The sequence below is a fragment of the Lutra lutra genome, chromosome 2, assembly GCF_902655055.1.
Source record: "Lutra lutra chromosome 2, mLutLut1.2, whole genome shotgun sequence".
NCBI lineage: Eukaryota > Metazoa > Chordata > Mammalia > Carnivora > Mustelidae > Lutra > Lutra lutra.
This window is the reverse complement of record NC_062279.1, coordinates 126,592,766-126,612,464: the sequence shown is the minus strand read 5'-3', so window position 1 is coordinate 126,612,464 and position 19,699 is coordinate 126,592,766. Positions and strand designations below refer to the sequence as shown.

The 19,699-nt window shown below is 36.2% G+C and overlaps 1 protein-coding gene across 7 annotated transcripts in view; it reads right to left on the bottom strand.

Annotated features, from left to right (window-relative positions):
* The window catches only part of LARP1B (La ribonucleoprotein 1B), a 141,467-nt gene that overhangs the window by 12,932 nt on the left and 108,836 nt on the right, over positions 1-19,699 (bottom strand). For all 7 annotated transcript variants that reach the window (XR_007125223.1, XM_047718414.1, XM_047718413.1 and 4 more), the window contains 2 exons: positions 10,327-10,538; positions 9,768-9,874 (listed from right to left, as the gene is read on the bottom strand). Coding sequence is in view for 6 of the 7 variants with exons in the window: in XM_047718414.1 (XP_047574370.1) it covers positions 9,768-9,874; positions 10,327-10,538 (319 nt within the window). In the remaining variant the exon portion in view is untranslated. The remainder of the gene's footprint in view (positions 1-9,767; positions 9,875-10,326; positions 10,539-19,699) is intronic.

The following is a 19,699-nucleotide window of genomic DNA, read 5'->3' as shown; positions in this document are numbered from 1 at the left end:
ATATAATTTTAAGGAGAAACCATAATACCATTCTAGTAGGTATGAGGAGGTATCTCACTGTGTTTTTTTATTTGCATTTCTCTAATGACTAATGATATTGAACATCTTATCATGGGCTTATTGGCCATTTGTATATCTTCTTTGAAGAAATTTCTATTGAAATCCTTTGCCTATTTTTGAATTGGGTTTTTTTAGTTGTCAAGTTTTTGAAGTACATTATATATTCTAAATATTAATCCCTTAACAGATACCTGATTTGCAAACTTGATTTTCTCCTATTGAATAGGTTGTCTTTTGACTCTGATACATAAAAGTTCTTAATTATAGGGGTGCCTGCGTGGCTCAGTGGGTTAAGCTTCTGCCCTCGGCTCAGGTCATGATCTCAGGGTCCTGGGATGAAGCCCCACGTCGGGTTCTCTGCTCAACAGAGAGCCTGCTTCCCCCCTCTCTCTGCCTGCCTCTCTGCCTACTTGTGATCTCTGTCAAATGAATAAATAAAATCTTTTTTAAAAATGTTCTTAATTATAATGAAGTGTAATTTATTTTTTTCTTTTGTTACCTGTGCTTTTGGTGTCATAGAAGAAACCAATGTCAAATCCAGGGTGATGAAGATTTTCCCTTATACTTTCTTCTAACAATTTTATAGCTTTAACTCTTAAGTTTAAGTCTTTGATCAATTTTGAGTTAATTTTTTTATACAGGGTATAAGGTCTGGATCCATCCTTATCCATCCTTTTCCATGTTGGATATTCAATTTTCCCAGTACTATTTGTTGACAAGATGGGCCTTTTCTTTACTGAACAGTTCTAGCACCCATTTTGAAAATAAACTGACCAGACATATGAGGGTTTATTTCTAGGTTCTCTATTCTATTCCATTGGTCCACTTGCCTGTCCTTATGCCAGGACCATAATATTTCTTTTTAATTTTTAATTTTTTTCTTTTTTGTTTACAATTTCTTTTTTTAAAGATTTTATTTATTTATTTGATGGGGGGGTGGGGGAGAGAAAGCAAGCACAAGCAGGGGGAGCGACAGGTAGAGGGAGAAGCAGGTTTCCCGCTGAGCTAGGAGCCTAACGTGGGGTTCAATCCCAGGACCCTGCAATCACGACCTGAGCTGAAGGCAGCCACTAAACTGACTGAGCCACCCATGTGCTTTAGTTTAATACTGTAGCTTTGTAGTAACTTTCAAAGTCAGGAAGTGTTAGTCCTCCAATTTTATTCTTCCTCTCTAGGACTGTTTTGGCTTCTCAGGACTCCTTGCAGTTTCCTATGAATTTGAGAATAAGGTTTTCCATTTCTGTGAAAATCATTGTCAGACACACAGAACAATGGAAGAAAATAGAAAACCCAGAAATGAATCTTTTTTATGGTCAACTAATCTTTGACAAAGCAAGAAAGAAAGTCCAATGTAAAAAATGTAAATGTAAAATGTAATGTAAAAATGTAATGTAAATGTAATGTAAATGTAAAAAATGTAATGTAAAAAAGACAGTCTCTTCAACAAATGGTGGTGGGAAAACTGGACAGCGACATGTAAAAGAATAGATCTGGACAACTTTCTTATACCATACACAAAAATAAATTCAAAATGAATGAGAGACTTAAATATGAGACAGGAAACCATCAAAATCCTAGAGGAGAACACAGGCAGTAACCTCTCAGACATCGGCCATAGCAACTTCTCACTGGACAGGTCTTCGGAGGCAAGGGAAACAAAAGCAAAAATGAACTACTGGGACTTCATCAAGATAACGGACTTCTGCACAGTGAAGGAAACAATCATCAAAATTAAAAGACAACCTTTGGAGTCGGAGAAGATATTTGCAAATGACATATCAGATAATGGGTTAGTATCTAAAATCTATAAAGTACTTATTGGATTCAACACCAAAAACAAATAATCCAGCTAACAAAGAGGCAGGAAACATAGACATTTTTCCAAAGAAAACATCCAGATGGCTAACAGACATCACCAGCAAAATACAAATCAAAATGAGATAACATCTCACACCTATCAGAAAGGCTAAAATAGTAACATAGGAAACAACAGGTGTTGGTGAAGATGTGGAGAAAGGGGAAACTCTCTTACACTGTTGGTGGGAATGCAAATTGGTACAGCCACTCTGGAAAACAGTATGGAGGTTTCTCAAAAAGCTATAATAGAGAACTACCCTCTGACCCAGCAATTGCACTACTAGGAATTTACCCAAAGGATACAAAAATACTGATTCAAAGGGGCACATGTGTCCCAATGTTCATAGGAGCATTATAAATAATAGCAAAATTATGGAAAAAGCCCAAATGTCCATTGACTGATGGATAAAGAATGTATGGTGTTTATGTATGTATGTGCATATATATATATATATATATATATATATATATATACGCAATGGAATATTACTCAACTATAAAAAAGAAGAAATCTTGCCATTTGCAACAACATGGATGAAGATAGAGAGTATTATGCTAAGCAAAATAAGTCAGTCACAGAAAGACAAATACCATATGACTTCATTCAGGTGTGGAATTTAAGAAACAAAACAGATGAACACAGGGGGATATTAAAAAAAGAGAGGCAAATCATAAAACAGACTTTTAACTATAGAAGACAAATTGAGGATTACTGGAAGGGAGGCTGGTGAGAGGATGGGTAAATGGGTGACAGCTATTAAGGAAGGCTCTTGTGATGAGCACTAGGTGTTGTATGTAAGTGATGAATCACCAAATCCTACCTGTGAAAGTAAAATTACACTGTGTGTTAGCTAACTAGAATTTAAATAAAAATTTGGAAGGAAAAAAAAAAGGAAAAGGCTGTTGGAATTCTGATAAGGATTTTGTTGAATCTATAGATCACTTTAGATAGCACTGATATCTTAACAACGTTAAGTCTTCCTATCCATGAATATGAAATGTCTTTCTATTTATTTAGGTCTGCTGTAATTTTTTCAGCAATGTTTTGTAGTTTTCAGCATACAGAACTTTCACGTCTTTGGTTAGATTTTTTTTTTTTCCCCTAAGTATCTAATTCTTTTAGGTGCTAATGTAAATAGAATTGCTTTCTTAATTTCCTTTTCAAATTGCTCAAATGCTGGCATATAGAAACCCAACTGATTTCTGTTTTGTACCCTGCAACTTTGCCAAATTTGTTTATTAGTTTTAGTATCTTTCTCATTGATCCTCTGAGATTTTCTATATATGGAATCACACTATCTGTGACTAGAGATAGTCTTACCCCTTCCTTTTTTTTTTTTTTTGGTTTAGTTTTTTTTTTTTTTTAATTCATTTGAGAGAGAGAGCATACACAAGCAACGGGAAAGACAGAAGCAGGGGGAGAGGCAGAAGCAGACTCCCAACTGAGCTAGGAGCCTGTTATGGGGCTTGCTCCCAGGACCTGGAGATCATGACCTGAACCAAAGGCAGATGCTTAACCATCTGAGCCACTCAGGCAACACTTACTCCCTCCTTTTTAATTTGATGTCTTTCCTTTCCTTCTCTACTAGCTCTGGCTAAAACTTTCAGTACAACTTTGAATACCAACAGTGAAATCAAATATCCTTCTTATTTATTTATTTATTTATTTGACAGGGAGACAGAGAGCACAAGCAGGCAAAATGGCAGGCAGTGGGAGAGGGAGAAGCAGGCAGTGCTGAGCAGGGAGCCTGACTCGGGGCTCGATAGCAGGACCCTGGAATCACGACCCAAGATGAAGGCAGAGCCTCGTCTTGTTTCTGATTTTAGGAGGAACAAATTTCAGTCTTTCACCATTGAGAATGATGTTAGCTGTGGGTTTCTTATAAATACTTTTTACCATGTTGAGGGGTTTTCCTTCTATTCTTAGTTTTCAGACTTTTTAATCATAAAAAGATGTTGGATTTTGTCAAATGTTTTTTCTATGTCAACCGAGATGATCACGTAGTCATTTCCTTAATTCTTTTTTTAAAAAATCTTAATTTATTTATTTTAGAGGGAGTCAGTGTGTGCAAGTGTGGGCAGGGGGAGAGGGAGAGAGAGAATCCTTAAGCAGACTCCCCTCTGAGCTCAGGGCTTGATGTGGGGCTTAATCCCAGGTCCTTGAGATCATGACCTGAGCTGAGATGAAGGTCGGCTGCCTAACTGACTGGGCCACCCAGGTGCCCCAGTCATTGCATCAGGTCTATTAATATGATGTATTACACTGATTTTCTTAGTTGAACCACTCTTGCATTACTGGGATAAATTCCACTTGGTCATGGTGAATAATCTTTTCAACATACTAATGGACTTTTTAAAAATTTATTTTTATTTATTTATTTAAGTAGGCTCCATGCTCAACATGGAGCTTGAATTCACAACCCTCAGATTAAGAGTCACGTGCTCTACTAACTGAGCCAGCCTAGTGTCCCTGACAACTGCTGGATTTCATTTGTTAATATTTGGTGAGAACGTCTGCATCTATATTCATAAGGGGCACTGGTATATAATTTTATTTTCTTGTGATGTCTTTATCTGGTTCTGGGATCAGCATAATGCAGGCCTCATAGAGTAAGCATTCCTTTCTCTTCAAATTTTTGGAAGAGTTTGAAAGAGATTAGTGTTAATTCTTTAACTATCTGGTAGAATTCACTTCAAGTGGAGCCATTGGTCTGGAATTTTCTTTGTTAGGGGAAGTCTTTGATTACTGATTTGATCTCTTTTATGCATGGGTTCAGACCGTCTATTTCTTTTTCCATCAGTTTAATTTGTATGTTTTGAGGAATCTGTTCATTTCTTCCAGGTTGTCTAATCTGTTAATGTATATTGTTCACACTAATCTCTTCTAATCCTCTTATCTCTATAAAATTGGTTAGTTATGTTTCCATCTCTATTTCTGATTTTAGTTATTTGCATCTTCTCTTTTTGCTCTGGCAGTCAGCTAAAGAAGCTTTGTTAGTTTTGTTGATCTTCTCAAAGAACCAACATTTGTTTTTACTGATTTTCTCTACTGTTTTTCTCTTCTCTTTATTGTTTATTTTTGCTCTCATTTTCAACATTTCCTTCCTCCCTTCTGCTAGCTTTGGGTTTATTTTGCTCTTCATTTTCAAGATTCTTAAAATATAATGTTAGGTTACTGATTTGTGAACTCTTTTCTTTTTAAATGTAGGCATTTATAGCTATAAATTTCCCTCTGAGCACTGCTCTCCTTGCATTCCTTTAAGATTTGGTATGCTGTTTTCACTTTCATATCTCTCTCAGTATTTTCTAATTTCCTTTATAATGTCTTCTTTGACTCATGGGTTAAAAGTATGTTGTTTAGCTGTCACATACTTGTGAATTTTCCAGTTTTACTTCTGTTATAGATTTCTACTACCTTCATTCCACTGCAATCAGAGAAGATATCTTATATGGTATCACATTTAAAGTCTACTGAAGCTTTTGTTTTGGCCCAACACATGGTCTATAGTACAAAACGTCCTGTGTATACTTACGAATGTATATTCTGTGCTGTTGTTGGGTAGACTATATTATGTGTGTGTATATATATATATATATAATCTGCTAGGTCTAATTAGTTTATTGCATTGTTCAGGTCTCAGGTCCTCTATTTTGTTACTCATGTCAAGTTGATTTATGCATTATTGAAAGTAGTGTATTGAAATCTCCAACTATTCTTGTAGAAATGTTTATTTCTCTCTCCAATTTTTTTCAATTTTTGCTTCATATATATTTTTTCAAAAGATTTATTTATTTATTTGAGAGAGAGTGGTGGGAAGAGCAGAGGGAGAGAATCTCAAGCAGACTTCCTGCTAAGCATGGAACCTGACAAGGTGCCTAGATTTCACAACCTTGAGATCATGAGCTGCGCTGAAATTAATAGATGCTCAACTGACTAAACCACCCAGATGCCCCAATTTTTGTTTCATAGACTATGAGGGGCTGTTAATAGTTACATATACGGGGGCGCCTGGGTGGCTCAGTGGGTTAAAGCCTCTGCCTTCGGCTCAGGTCATGATCTCAGGGTCCTGGGATCCAGCCCCACATCAGGCTCTCTGCTCAGCAGGGAGCCTGCTTCCCCTCTCTGTCTCTGCCTGCATCTCTGCTTCCTTGTGATCTCTGTCAAATAAATAAATAAAATCTTAAAAAAAAATCATGGGGGGGGCACCTGGATGGCTCAGTGGGTTAAAGCCTCTGCCTTTGGCTGGGATCATGATCCCAGGGTCCCAGGATTGAGCCCCGCATAGGGCTCTCTGTTCAGCAGGGAGCCTGCTTCCCCCCTCTCTCTCTGCCTGCTGCTCTGCCTACTTGTGGTCTCCCTCTCTCTGTCAAATGAATTTAAAAAATCATAGGAAAGGGGCACCTGGGTGGCTCAGTGGGTTGAAGCCTCTGCCTTCAGCTGGGGTCATGATCCCAGGGTCCTGGGATCGAGCCCCACATCGGGCTCTCTGCTCAGCGGGGAGTCTGCTTCCCCTCCCCCCTCTCTCTGCCTGCCTCTCTGCCTACTTGTGATCTCCATCTGTCAAATAAATAAATCTTTTTAAAAAATCATAGGAGAAAATAATATTTATAGTACTCTAATGGGGATGTAAGTATAACTGGAGTATATGAAACTGTATTCATATCAGTCAGCCTAGGATTTATTTTAGCCAAATTCTGCAGATTAGGAACAAATAAACTGGAAAGAGATGAGAGTTTACTCAGCTTGAGATTTGGAGATATTAGAGGTATAAAATAAGTCTAAGAGCAAGAATCTAAAATTCAATAAAAATTTATAAGACACAAACTAACAAGAAAATTAAAATTTTTAATAAAAAAGTAATGCAAACAAAACCCCAAAACAAACAGAAGGATATCTACATCAGATCACCCACCTATTGGCATGATCACACAATGGACTTTAAAATAACCATGATTAGATTAATATGTTGAAGGAATTCATGGAAAGGAGAACATGCATGATAAAAAAACTTCAGCAGGAAAAAGAGAACTATTAATAAGAAGTCAAATGGTAATACAAAATTTATAAAGCATAATTATCAGAAATGGAAAATTTCCGTGATAAGCTTATCAGGAGACTGGACACAACTAAAAATGAACAAGGGTCAATCAAAATTATCTAACGTGAATTACAAAGAGAAAAAGTAGAAAAAAAAATAAGATCATCTAAGAGCTGTGAGATATTAACAAATGATCTAATATACATGTAATTGGATCCCAGAAGTAGGAACAAACAAGAACACAGGGCAAAAAATACTTGAAGAGGTTAAGAGACGAAAATTTTCCTAAATGAATAAAAGACAACAAACAATGAACCCAAAAACTTCAGAGAACCACAAGCAGGATAAATACCTTATGTGTCACACAGATATATACACATATAACCATACCCATATCTAGATCCATCAAAGAATTTTATACTCAATAAGAATATCTTTCAAAATAGAAAAAGACAAACTTCTCCTGATAAACAAAAGTAGATAGAATCCACTCCTAACAGACCTGTACAACGAGAAATTTTTAAGAAATAAAGAGCATTACAAATGGTAAAAATGAGAGCAAATTTTTGAAAAATTCCTCACATTGGGGCGCCTGGGTGGCTCAGTCAGTTAAATGTCTGCTTTCAGTTCAGGTCATGGTCTCAGGCTTCTGGGACTGAGCCCAGGGATCGTCTGATCATCTAGCTTCCTGCTCAGAGGGGAGTCTGCCTCTCCCTCCTCACCCTCCCCAATGCACTCTCTCTCTCTCTCTCTCTCTCTCTCTCTCTCTCAAATAAAAACTCTATAAATAGATAGATAGATTATAGATAAAATAAAAATTTCTCATGTTTTTAAAAGATACCTGTCTACAGAAAAGTAATAATAAAGCTATATTACAGAGGATGGGAGGAAATGGAACTTTATGGTATTAAGATTCTTATGCTATACATGTAGTGGTATAATATTATTTGAAAGTAGACTAAGTTGAAATGTATATTATGAACAGTAGAAGACCAGTAAAAAATAAGAGATATAACTGAGAAGCCAATGGTAGAGATAAAATAGAATTATCATAAAAACTCAGCCAATCCAAAAGATGGAAGAAAAAAGAACAGATGAAAAAAAGTAGAATACAAAATAAAAAAAATTAAAATTAAAATGGCAGATTTAAATCCAACCATATCCATAATTACATTAAGGTAGATGATCTAAAGACATGAATGTTGATAATGGGGTGAGGCTGTGTGTGGAAGGCAGGGAATGCATGGTGTCTAAGGGAACTCTCAGTACCTTCCACTCAATTTCTGCTGTGAACCTAGAACTACTCTAAAAAGTAGGTCAATTTAAAAAAATATATAATCATTTTTATAAATACTTGTCTGTCACCCCTGAATTAAGCTCCAGAAAGGCAGGGTCTGTAATTATCTTGTTCCCTGCTATATACTTAGTGCCTAGGAAAGTGTCCAACACAATGTTAAGCCCCTGCTTTCCTGATACATTTTACTTGTGGAAGAATGTGGAGTGGTGCCTGGGAATGAATAAATCACTATATAGATGAATTATTAATAATGAAAGATATAACATAATAAAAAAATGAATTGTACGGAACATATTCCTAACTAAACGTTCCATTAAATGTTCTAACTAAACTAAATGTTACTGACTAAAATCTCTCACCATTATTTGTTGATCTCTAAATATATTGCTCTGATAAAAAAAAAAAAACTCACACTGGAGGGGTGCTTAGGTGGCTCAGTTGGTTAAGCGTCTGACTTCAGCTCAGGTCATGATCCCAGGGTCCTAGGATCGAGCCCTACATTGTTGGGCTCCCTGCTCAATGGGAAGCCTGCTTCTCTCTCGGTCTTTTCCCCTGCTCGTGCTTTCTCTCTCTAATAAATAAAAATCTTAAAAAAAAAAAATACCCTGGAAAATAAACTCTCAAAATCACTTAGAACACAATAACCCTAAGTATACAATAGGTGTGCAAAAAACATATACACATTTTATATTTTATGGACAATATATCTAATGAGAACAAATGTAAAAGTACCAAATAAATATCACTGGAAAGACAGAGGTGGAGATTTTCAGATCGTGATAAATTCACTAGCTTTTCTTTGAATGAAACTATTTAATCCCCCCCTTCTAGTAACTAAAGAATACTTTTTCCTAAGCTAAATCTTCATTTAGAAAGTTGGTCAGATGATTATTCTGAAAATATCTACACAAACAGAAGTTTACAAGAAACAGACAGCAATTAGCAGCAAATCACCTCTGCATCCACTGTATAAGATAAAACATATCATGTTATATTGCACAACTGGCACTATCAAAGGTTTGCTCTATCATCTCTTTTGAGGTAAATAAGTCTTAAAAAAAAAAAAGCTAAAAGAAAAACCACTTACTACTAATAGTCAACTAATCTAAGTTATTTTCCCCCAAAAGGAAAAACTTCAAAATAACAAGGTGTTTTATTTCCATATTCTTTTTATAGTTTGAGTAGTTTGTTTAGCACATTAATTCACTAAGAACCCACTATGCCACTGAGAATCTGGAATCTTTCACAAACTTAAATATTTTCTTATCTAGGAGTACACATTTGTGGAAACTAGTTTAAATGGGAAAAAAATTGTCCTATTCAATTATTCCTTAATGTATTTATTGGAAAATGTCCCATTTATTTCCCTTTCTTCCGCTTCTTTTTAAAAACTATTTTCATTGTTCCATACTTTGCTAACATATAAATTTTTAAATATTCCAAATGTCTAATTAGTAACTATTTTCAACAAACTTAAAATTTTAAAAAAAAGCAATGTTTGACAAATACAGTACCTGACAGAAGATGTTCTTGGCCCATGATCTCTGGAATCCATTACCCAACCAACATGACACTCTAGAGGGGGATTTGTACTATGTCTTGTTTTTCTCTTTCTTGGACTCTAAAGATAAAGAAGTCAAACATTGCAATTATTTCAGTAGTGTGAACTTCACAAGTAAATTGAAACCCTCTGACTGTAAACTAGCTCAAACATTTTCATACTGTAGATGACACATTATGAAATCACATGAAGTCACAAAACTTAAACATCTCACATACAAGTTACAAAACTTAACAAAGAAGGTCCTTTGCTAGGATTCAACCCAAGGATTAAAGGAAATACAATTTAGTGTGAGTCTTCATTATACCTTCTGATTAACATTAATTACGCTACAAATTTTAAGGAATTATTCCTTAACCTGAGAAAACATCACTGGTAAAATACCATTTTTAAGTGAATTCTTACCATCTAAAATATATATATTTTAAAATATGATAGAAACTAAAAAGTCTCATTTTGGAATGTTAAAGGATATAAAATGCAGCCTTTATATTCCTGGTAGTTTTGTGTACCTTTACATCAATAGCTTTTGGTTCTTTAACAACAGGATAAAATCTTGGTGTTTTATTTGGATCTTGTAACCTAGGTGTTCGAGGTGTTTTAGGTGTTCTTGCAGGATAAATTCTAGGAGAATCTGGAACTGCTGTGGGCAATGAACGGGCCATTGTTGCTGAAGATATTTCTGAAACATCAAATAGCTTCGGGGCTAATTCATCACTTAAACCTGCAAAGCAAAAAAGTAGTTAAATGTATTTAGATGCTAAGAAAGGGGGCACCTGGTTGGCTCATGGGTTAAGCCTCTGTCTTCAGCTCAGGTCATGATCTCAGGGTCCTGGGATCAGCCCGCATCAGGTTCTCTGCTCAGCGGTGAGCATGCTTCCCACCCCCCGCTCTGCCTGCCTCTCTGCCTACTTGTGATCTCTCTGTGTCAAATAAATAAATAAAATCTTAAAAAAAAAATAGATGCTAAGAAAGTATTTTACTTGAGAACAAAAGTAATTCTGAAATTTTCCACTCTCAAAAGACTTTTTCATTAGAAACATTTAAATATGTAAGAATAAAAAATAAACACTGTCTGCACATTACCTACTTTACAAAATTTTAATTTTGCTCTATCTGTTTCTAACTTTTGTAAAAAGAAAAATAGGCTGAAGCCCACTATATAACCTTTCCCAACCCTCTTTCACTTCTCCTCAGAGATAACCAGGCTTTGAAATTTGGTATTTTTATCTATTATTGTATACATATTTGTAATAACATTATTTTGTATAATTAACTTCACATAAATGACATCATACTATATGTATCATTTTACAAGCTTTTACAGTCATATTTTGAGACCTGATTATTCAAATTCTATTCATATGGCTTTGGTTTATTCATTTTTATTGTAAGAGATTATGCTGTTATACAAATATATTAAAATTTCCATTCTCCTGAAGCTACACATTTATGTTATTTCTAAATTTTTGGTATAATCAAAGATGCTACTGTGAACATTGTTAAATATGTCTTTCTTTACAGGTATGAGCATGTCTCTAAGGTTCACATGTGAAATGGAAATGTTGACTAAAATGACATATGTATCTTCTGACTGATTACTGATTGTAAATGTGATTTCTATAATGAATGGTTTCACCAATTTATACTCCCAGCAGTAGCATGAAAAAGTCTCAGCAATTTAATACCCTGGCTAAGATTGGGTTTTGTTTAAGATTTTTTTATTTATTTATTTGACAGAGATCACAAGTAGACAGAGAGGCAGGCAGAGGGAGAGAGGAGGAAGCAGGCTCCCCGCAGAGCAGAGAGCCTGATGTGGGGCTCGATCCCAGGACACCGGGATCACGACCTGAGCTGAAGGCAGAGGCTTTAACCCACTGAGCCACCCAGGCACCCCCTTGGGTTTTGTTTAGATGTTTAAATATTTTTCTATCTCATGGGATTTATTTATTTATTTTTAAAGATTTTATTTATTTATGTGTCAGAGAGAGAGGAGCGAGAGTGAGCACAGGCAGACAGAGGCAGAGGGAGAAGCAGGCTCCCTGCCAAGCAAGGAGCCCGATGTGGGACTGGATCCCAGGATACCGGGATCATGACCCGAGCCAAAGGCAGCTGCTTAACCAACTGAGCCACCCAGGCGTCCCTATCTCATGGGATTTAAATGGTATTTATAATTCTTTGGTTCTAGTAAGCCTATTTTTATATGTATAGTCATCATTCAGATTTCCCCTATCATGAGCTTACCATTCATATCCTGACCATATTTCTATTGGGTTGCTTTGCTTATTAATTAATTAGTTTGTGAAAATATCATGGTAATTAGATACTAATAAGTAAGCAAGCAGAATACAGACTCTGTTTCTGTTTCTATATGGTTTTTCTTCAGAATTATCAATTTGCTCATCAGTTCAATTTTTGTTCATCATTCAACAAATATTAAGTGCCTACTATATACCAAGCACTATTCTAAACACAAGGCTATAAATTCAAAAGTGAACTTACCTACTCTATTACCTAATTTCCCTAACTTCCCCTTTCTCCTCCCATTCTGAATGGGAGGATATCATAACATTTTTTGAGGAGCAAATTAGGTGATTTCATGTATCTACTTACCCATCAGTGTGTTTCTTCTGCCTCCAGGAGAAGTCTAGTTTCTTTATCGTGTCATATTAAGACTTTACTGATTTTGACTCCTCAACTGTCTTTCACCACTTCAGTTTTGGTGCCCCAGATAGCAACCTACTTGATCCTGTTTTCTTGCTTGTTATCTTTTCATATGCTTTTTCCTCTCTCTGTAAGTCCCTTTCCCTTATCTTTTCACACCCAATTGAACTCATATCCTTCCTTTAATACCCAGCACAGATGTTACTTTCCCTGGGAACTTGAAGCATTACTTGAATATCTCTGCCAATAAAATTAATCAATTCTTCTTTTGTGCCACCTCGGCATTTTCTTATTGTTTGATTTATTAAATTAAAATTTATTTTTTATATATTATCCCATTAGCCAGTAAAAACAAGTCCCAGTGGTTCCCTGAAAGCAAGGGCCACAATCTTATATTTGTATACCACTGCCTACAATAGTGTTAAATATACACCCACCAAATGACTGATAACTGAATTGTGTTAATACAGATTTTCCTTGGATCAAAAAGTTATACAATCACAAGGATAAAACTATGATTATACACTGAAAAATATGTTCAATTTAAAATTTAAATATTTAAAGATCTAGGAACAATAATAGTAAGCTTCCTAACATCCAGATTATGGTTTTCAAATTCCATTTCCCACTTGGTCCTCTAAAAGAAATAAAGTCTGGAGCACAAAGTATAATATGAGCCTGAATTCAGTCAGAAAGCACTGAAATTAAAAAAGAAAAAAAAACCCACAAAAACAAAAACTAGGATAGGTCATGAGGATACAGCAGCAAACTTCAGTGGACCCCACCAGCCAAAAATGAAGTACTCTAAACACTAAAAATAATGACTGAAATTGATTAAAGATGTCAAATAAGTAAGTTCTATGAATTCATAATGGTACCTTAAAACTTAATCACATGTGTAGGTTGCTAGGGCACAAAACTCATTGTTCTAAAAATTGATAAACTGAACACAGAGAAAGAAACAAGCATTTATCCTTCCTTTCCTGGAAAAATTGAAATTCAGAGTAACAAAAGAGTTGATAAAAGAACATTCTTGGGGCACCTGAGTGGCTCAGTGGGTTAAGCCGCTGCCTTCGGCTCAGGTCATGATCCCAGGTCCTGGGTTCGAGCCCCACATCGGGCTTTCTGCTCACAGGGAGCCTGCTTCCTCCTCTCTCTCTGCCTGCCTCTCTGCCTACTTGTGATTTCTCTCTGTCAAATAAATAAATAAAATCTTTAAAAAAAAAAAAAGAACATTCTTATTTATAGAATTCTAGGTAAGAAACACAGAAGGAATGATAGAATTAAAAAATACTAAAAAATTTAAAAAAGAGATCATTTTGCAAAATAAATAAATAAAGATCATTTTGCAACTCTAATGAAATAGAAAATCTAGGGAATTTCCACCAATAACTCCTAAAACCATTTAGTAAAATGTTGAAAGGAGACTCAACATCAAAGATATGATCCCTGAAAGTAATAATTGATAAAGTGGACTTCACTAAAATGAAAAAAAAAAAATCTGATACACGAATGACACTGTCAAGAGAATAAGAAAAGTCACAGGCTGAAAATATTTGCAAAAGACACATCTGATAGAGGACTTTTATGCAAAATATATAAAGAACTCTTAAAATTCAACAATAAGAAAACAATTAATAAATCTCAACAGATACATTAAAGAAGTGATATATGTGGCAAATAATCATAGGCAAAGATGTTCCACATCAGATGTCATTGGGGAAATATAAATGAAAGTCAAATACCACTATACGCCTATGAGAATGGCCAAAATCTAGAATACTGGCAACACCAAATGCTTCCAAGGATATGAAGCAACGGGATCTCTTATTCATTAGTGGTGGAAATGCAAAATGGTACGGTCACTTTGGAAGACAGTTTGGCAGTTTCGTACAAAGCTAAACATATCTTACTATATGATCTAGGAATCATCCTCTTTGGTACCTACTCAAAGGAGCTGAAAAGTTATGTCTACACAAAAACTTGCACATGGATGTCTAGGTACCTTTATTCATAACTGACAAAACTTGGGACCAATGAAGATGTCCTTCAGTAGGTGAATGGACAAACTATGGTATATATTATAGACAATGGAATATTATGCAGTGCCTAAAAACATATGAACCATGAAAAGACACAGATGAACTTTAAATGCACATTACTAAGTGAGAGAAACCAATGTGAAAAGGCTACTTACTGTAGAATTCCAACTATTCAATATTCTGGGAATGGAAAACTATGGAAACAGTGGAAAAGTTAATGGCTGCCAGAAGTTGGAGGTATGGTTGGGGAGAAGTGAATAGGTGAAATACAGAGGATTTTTACTTTGTATGATACTATAGTGATGGATACATGTCATTATACATTTGTCAAAACCCAAAGAATGTACAACTCCAGGAGTGAACACTAATGTAAACTATGGACTTTGGGTTATTATGATGTGTTGGTGTAGGTTCATCCATTGTAACAAATGCACCACTCTGATGGGGGATATTGCTATGAGGAAGCAGCATCCTTCACCAAATGGGTGATGGTCATGTAAGCTCAGAGCAGGGAGAAAAATGGGAAATCTTTGTATATTACCCTTAATTTTACTGTGACCCTAGAACTGTTCTAAAAGAAAAAAGTCTTTAGAAAAAAGAAGTTGAGGGACGCCTGGGTGGCTCAGTTGGTTAAGCAGCTGCCTTCAGCTCAGGTCATGATCCCAGAGTCCTGGGATCGAGTCCCACATCGGGCTCCTTGCTCAGCAGGGAGCCTGCTTCTCCCTCTGCCTCTGCCTGCCACTCTGGCTGCTTGTGCTCACTCTCGCTCTCTCTCTCTGACAAATAAATAAATACTCTTTAAAAAAAAAAGAAAGAAAGAAAAAAGAAGTTGAAGGGAAACTTTATGATGAATGGGATCAGGCCAATAACATTTAAATCCAATGATCAATAATAGCAGCAGTAAGACAGACTAAAAGGCACTGTATGATGTAACTGGAAGTAAATAGCTCCTTCTAAGAAAAAGTCTTGCCACCAGAAAATTAAAATCCTGAATATACTTAATCTTCTATACCTAAGTACTAATTCATAGGTAATAGAGGAGATAAAGGAATACACTGATTGATATGAAGATAGAAACATGTAAATCTGGATCATAAGAAATCTTATGACAATTTAACCAGTTTTTTCAATGAGTCATTGGCATGGAAAAATAAGAGAAGAGGAATGCTTACAGATTAAGAGTAACTTAATTGTCCTATCGATCAAATGGAATGTATGTTTCTTTGTTCCTGATTCAAACAACCAACTTGAAAAAGATATATACCAGACATCACGGAAAACCAAACATAAACTGCACATATATATGTTTGTGATATAAAATGAGGTACTTGCAGAAGTAATGGTATTTATTTGAAGGAATGAGATTCAACATGAAATACCAAAAACATATAGGGAACAAGGTACGGATGAAAAAAATGTTAAACTATTAACAATTGTTAAAATTAGGTAAGAAAATTACATGGAGTTCATTAAACAGTCCTTCCTTCTTTTGATTTTACCTGAACATTTCCATACTAGAAATTAAAATTTTATATTTATTTTATTTTATTTAATTACATGTAAATTTTACCCACGAATAAGAGCAGATAGGTCAATTTTGTGAAGACTAGAATCTATAGAGTATTATCTCAAAAGAAACATTTTACAAAATTTTTACAGTGTATCTATACCAATTTGCAATATTTTGAGATAAAATATCAAAAATGGTTAAGATAACTGCAAATAGCTAAAATATTTACAGTAGATATAGAATTGTATTATTAGAAGTTTAAATCATTAGGTAACAAGAAATATATTAAAGTTATTTTTTAGACAATTATAAGCCCAGGATGCTATATGAATATCATCTGGACATCATACCTTCTTAATCAAAATGATAGGGCATCTTTTGTGCAAGAATGTCCAAAAATAGCATTTTTCATAATAGCAATAACTGGAAAAAATAAAAATATCAGCTACCAACTGGATAAACAAAATGCAGTATGTCTGTAGCATAGAATATTACTTAGTAATAAAAGCATCAATATCAGCAATGACATAGATTAATCTCAAATATATTAGTTGAAAAAAGCCAGATACATGAAAACATATCATATGGTTCCATTTATATGAAACCTCCAACAAAAAGCAGATCACTGATAACCTCAAAGACTGAAATTGAGTGTTCAGACTGTCTGCAAATGATCATAAGGGAGCTCTCTAGTGTGATAAACTGTTCTAAAACTGAATTCTGGTGCTACTTGACAACTATACAAAATCTCTGAAAGTCATGAAAGAGTACACAAATGGGTTAGTTTTAGGGTATGTAAACCATACCTCAAAAAAGCTATAACAAAACAAAACCAAAGACCACTCTTCAGGGAACCTCAATTGTGACTGTCAATCATACAGTTTCTGCTACAAGTTTATCAAAGAAGACTGATTTTAGAGAACTAGGATCAAGTACTGATTTTCAAAGTATAGGCCTAACCAGCATCATCAGCATGACATGCGAACTTGTTAGAAGTGTACATGCTCAGGTCCCACCTCCATTTACTAAATCAAAAACTCTAGGTATGGAGTTGTTTAATTTGTTTTAACAAACCTTCTAGGTGAATGTGATACTTCCTGAAGTTTAAGAACCAATGGAGGAAGGGGTATGCTAACTATTCTTCTGCTTAAGATTTTCCAAATTTTATGACTGTCTAATCAAATCTTGGGACAGTTGCATACATGAACCATCTGAACCTTGTCCCTAGCCCTCATTGTCTTTATAGATAGGAACTGCCTTTATAAAACCAGAATAATATAATGCTGTTGGTGTTCAATGAAGATTGACAGTAAAAAAAAAAAAAAAATGCTGGGGAGGAGTCAAGATGGCGGAGAAGTAGCAGGCTGAGACTACTTCAGGTAGCGGGAGATCAGCTAGATAGCTTATCTAAAGATTACAAACACCTACAAATCCAACAGGAGATCGAAGAAAAGAAGAACAGCAACTCTAGAAACAGAAAATCAACCACTTTCTGAAAGGTAGGACTAGCAGAGAAGTGAATCCAAAGCGACGGGAAGATAGACCACGGGGGGAGGGGCCGGCTCCCGGCGAGCGGAAGAGCAACGGAGCACAAAATCGGGACTTTTAAAAGTCTGTTCCGCTGAGGGACATCGCTCCAGAGGCTTAACCGGGGTGAAGCCCATGCGGGGTCAGCGTGGCCTCAGGTCCCGCAGGGTCACAGAAGGATCGGGGGTGTCTGAGTGTCGCAGAGCTCACAGATATTAGAACGGGGAAGCCGGCTACAGAGACAGAGCCGAGGAGTGACTCTCAGCTCGGGGTTACCTTGAACCGGTCGCAGGCTCGGTCAGCTCGGAGCGCGGCCGGAGGCCAGGGTGGCGGAAGTCCTTGGGCGCTGTTCTCTGGGGGTGCACTGAGGAGTGGGGCCCCGGGCTCTCGGCTCCTCCGGGCCAGAGACCGGGAGGTCGCCATATTCATTCCCACCCTCTGGAACTCTACGGAAAGCGCTCAGGGAACAAAAGCTCCCGAAAGCAAACCCGAGCGGATTACTCAGCCTGGCCCCGGGTAAGGGCGGTGCAACTCCGCCTGGGACAAAGACGCTTGAGAATCACTACAACAGGCCCCTCCCCCAGAAGATCAGCAAGAAACCCAGCCAGGACCAAGTTCACCTACCAAGGAGTGTAGTTTCAATACCAAGGAGAGTGGCGGAATTCCAGAGGAGGAGAAAGCAAAGCACGGAACTCATGGCTTTCTCCCCATGATTCTAGAGCCTTGCAGTTAAATTAATTTTTTTTCTTTTCTTTTTCAATTTTTTTTTCTTCTTCTGCTAAATTTTTTTAACGTTTACCCTTTTCTTTTTTAACATTTTTAAACTAGTTTATCTAATATATATATATTTTTTTTCCTTTTTATACTTTTTCTTTATTGGTTTTCTTTTTTTAATTTTTTTTTCTTTCTTTCTGAACCTCTTTTTATCCCCTTTCTCCCCCCCCATGATTTGGGATCTCTTCTGATTTGGCTAAAGCATATTTTCCTGGGGTTGTTGCCACCCTTTTAGTATTTTACTTGCTCCTTCATATACTCTTATCTGGACAAAATGACAAGGCGGAAAAATTCACCACAAAAAAAAGAACAAGAGGCAGTACCAAAGGCTAGGGACCTAATCAATACAGACATTGGTAATATGTCAGATCCAGAGTTCAGAATGACGATTCTCAAGGTTCTAGCCGGGCTCGAAAAAGGCATGGAAGATATTAGAGAAACCCTTTCGGGAGATATAAAAGCCCTTTCTGGAGAAATAAAAGAACTAAAATCTAACCAAGTTGAAATAAAAAAAGCTATTAATGAGGTGCAAACAAAAATGGAGGCTCTCACTGCTAGGATAAATGAGGCAGAAGAAAGAATTAGCGATATAGAAGACCAAATGACAGAGAATAAAGAAGCTGAGCAAAAGAGGGACAAACAGCTACTGGATCACGAGGGGAGAATTCGAGAGATAAGTGACACCATAAGACGAAACAACATTAGAATAATTGGGATTCCAGAAGAAGAGGAAACGGAGAGGGGAGCAGAAGGTATATTGGAGAGAATTATTGGAGAGAATTTCCCCAATATGGCAAACGGAACAAGCATCAAAATCCAGGAGGTTCAGAGAACCCCCCTCAAAATCAATAAGAATAGGTCCACACCCCGTCACCTAATAGTAAAATTTACAAGTCTTAGTGACAAAGAGAAGATCCTGAAAGCAGCCAGGGAAAAGAAGTCTCTAACATACAATGGTAAAAATATTAGATTGGCAGCAGACTTATCCACAGAGACCTGGCAGGCCAGAAAGAGCTGGCATGATATATTCAGAGTACTAAACGAGAAAAACATGCAGCCAAGAATACTATATCCAGCTAGGCTATCATTGAAAATAGAAGGAGAGATTAAAAGCTTCCAGGACAAACAAAAACTGAAAGAATTTGCAAACACCAAACCAGCTCTACAGGAAATATTGAAAGGGGTCCTCTAAGCAAAGAGAGACCCTAAAAGTAGTAGATCAGAAAGAAACAGAGACAATATACAATAACAGTCACCTTACAGGCAATACAATGGCACTAAATTCATATCTCTCAATACTTACCCTGAATGTTAATGGGCTAAATGCCCCAATCAAAAGACACAGGGTATCAGAATGGATAAAAAAAC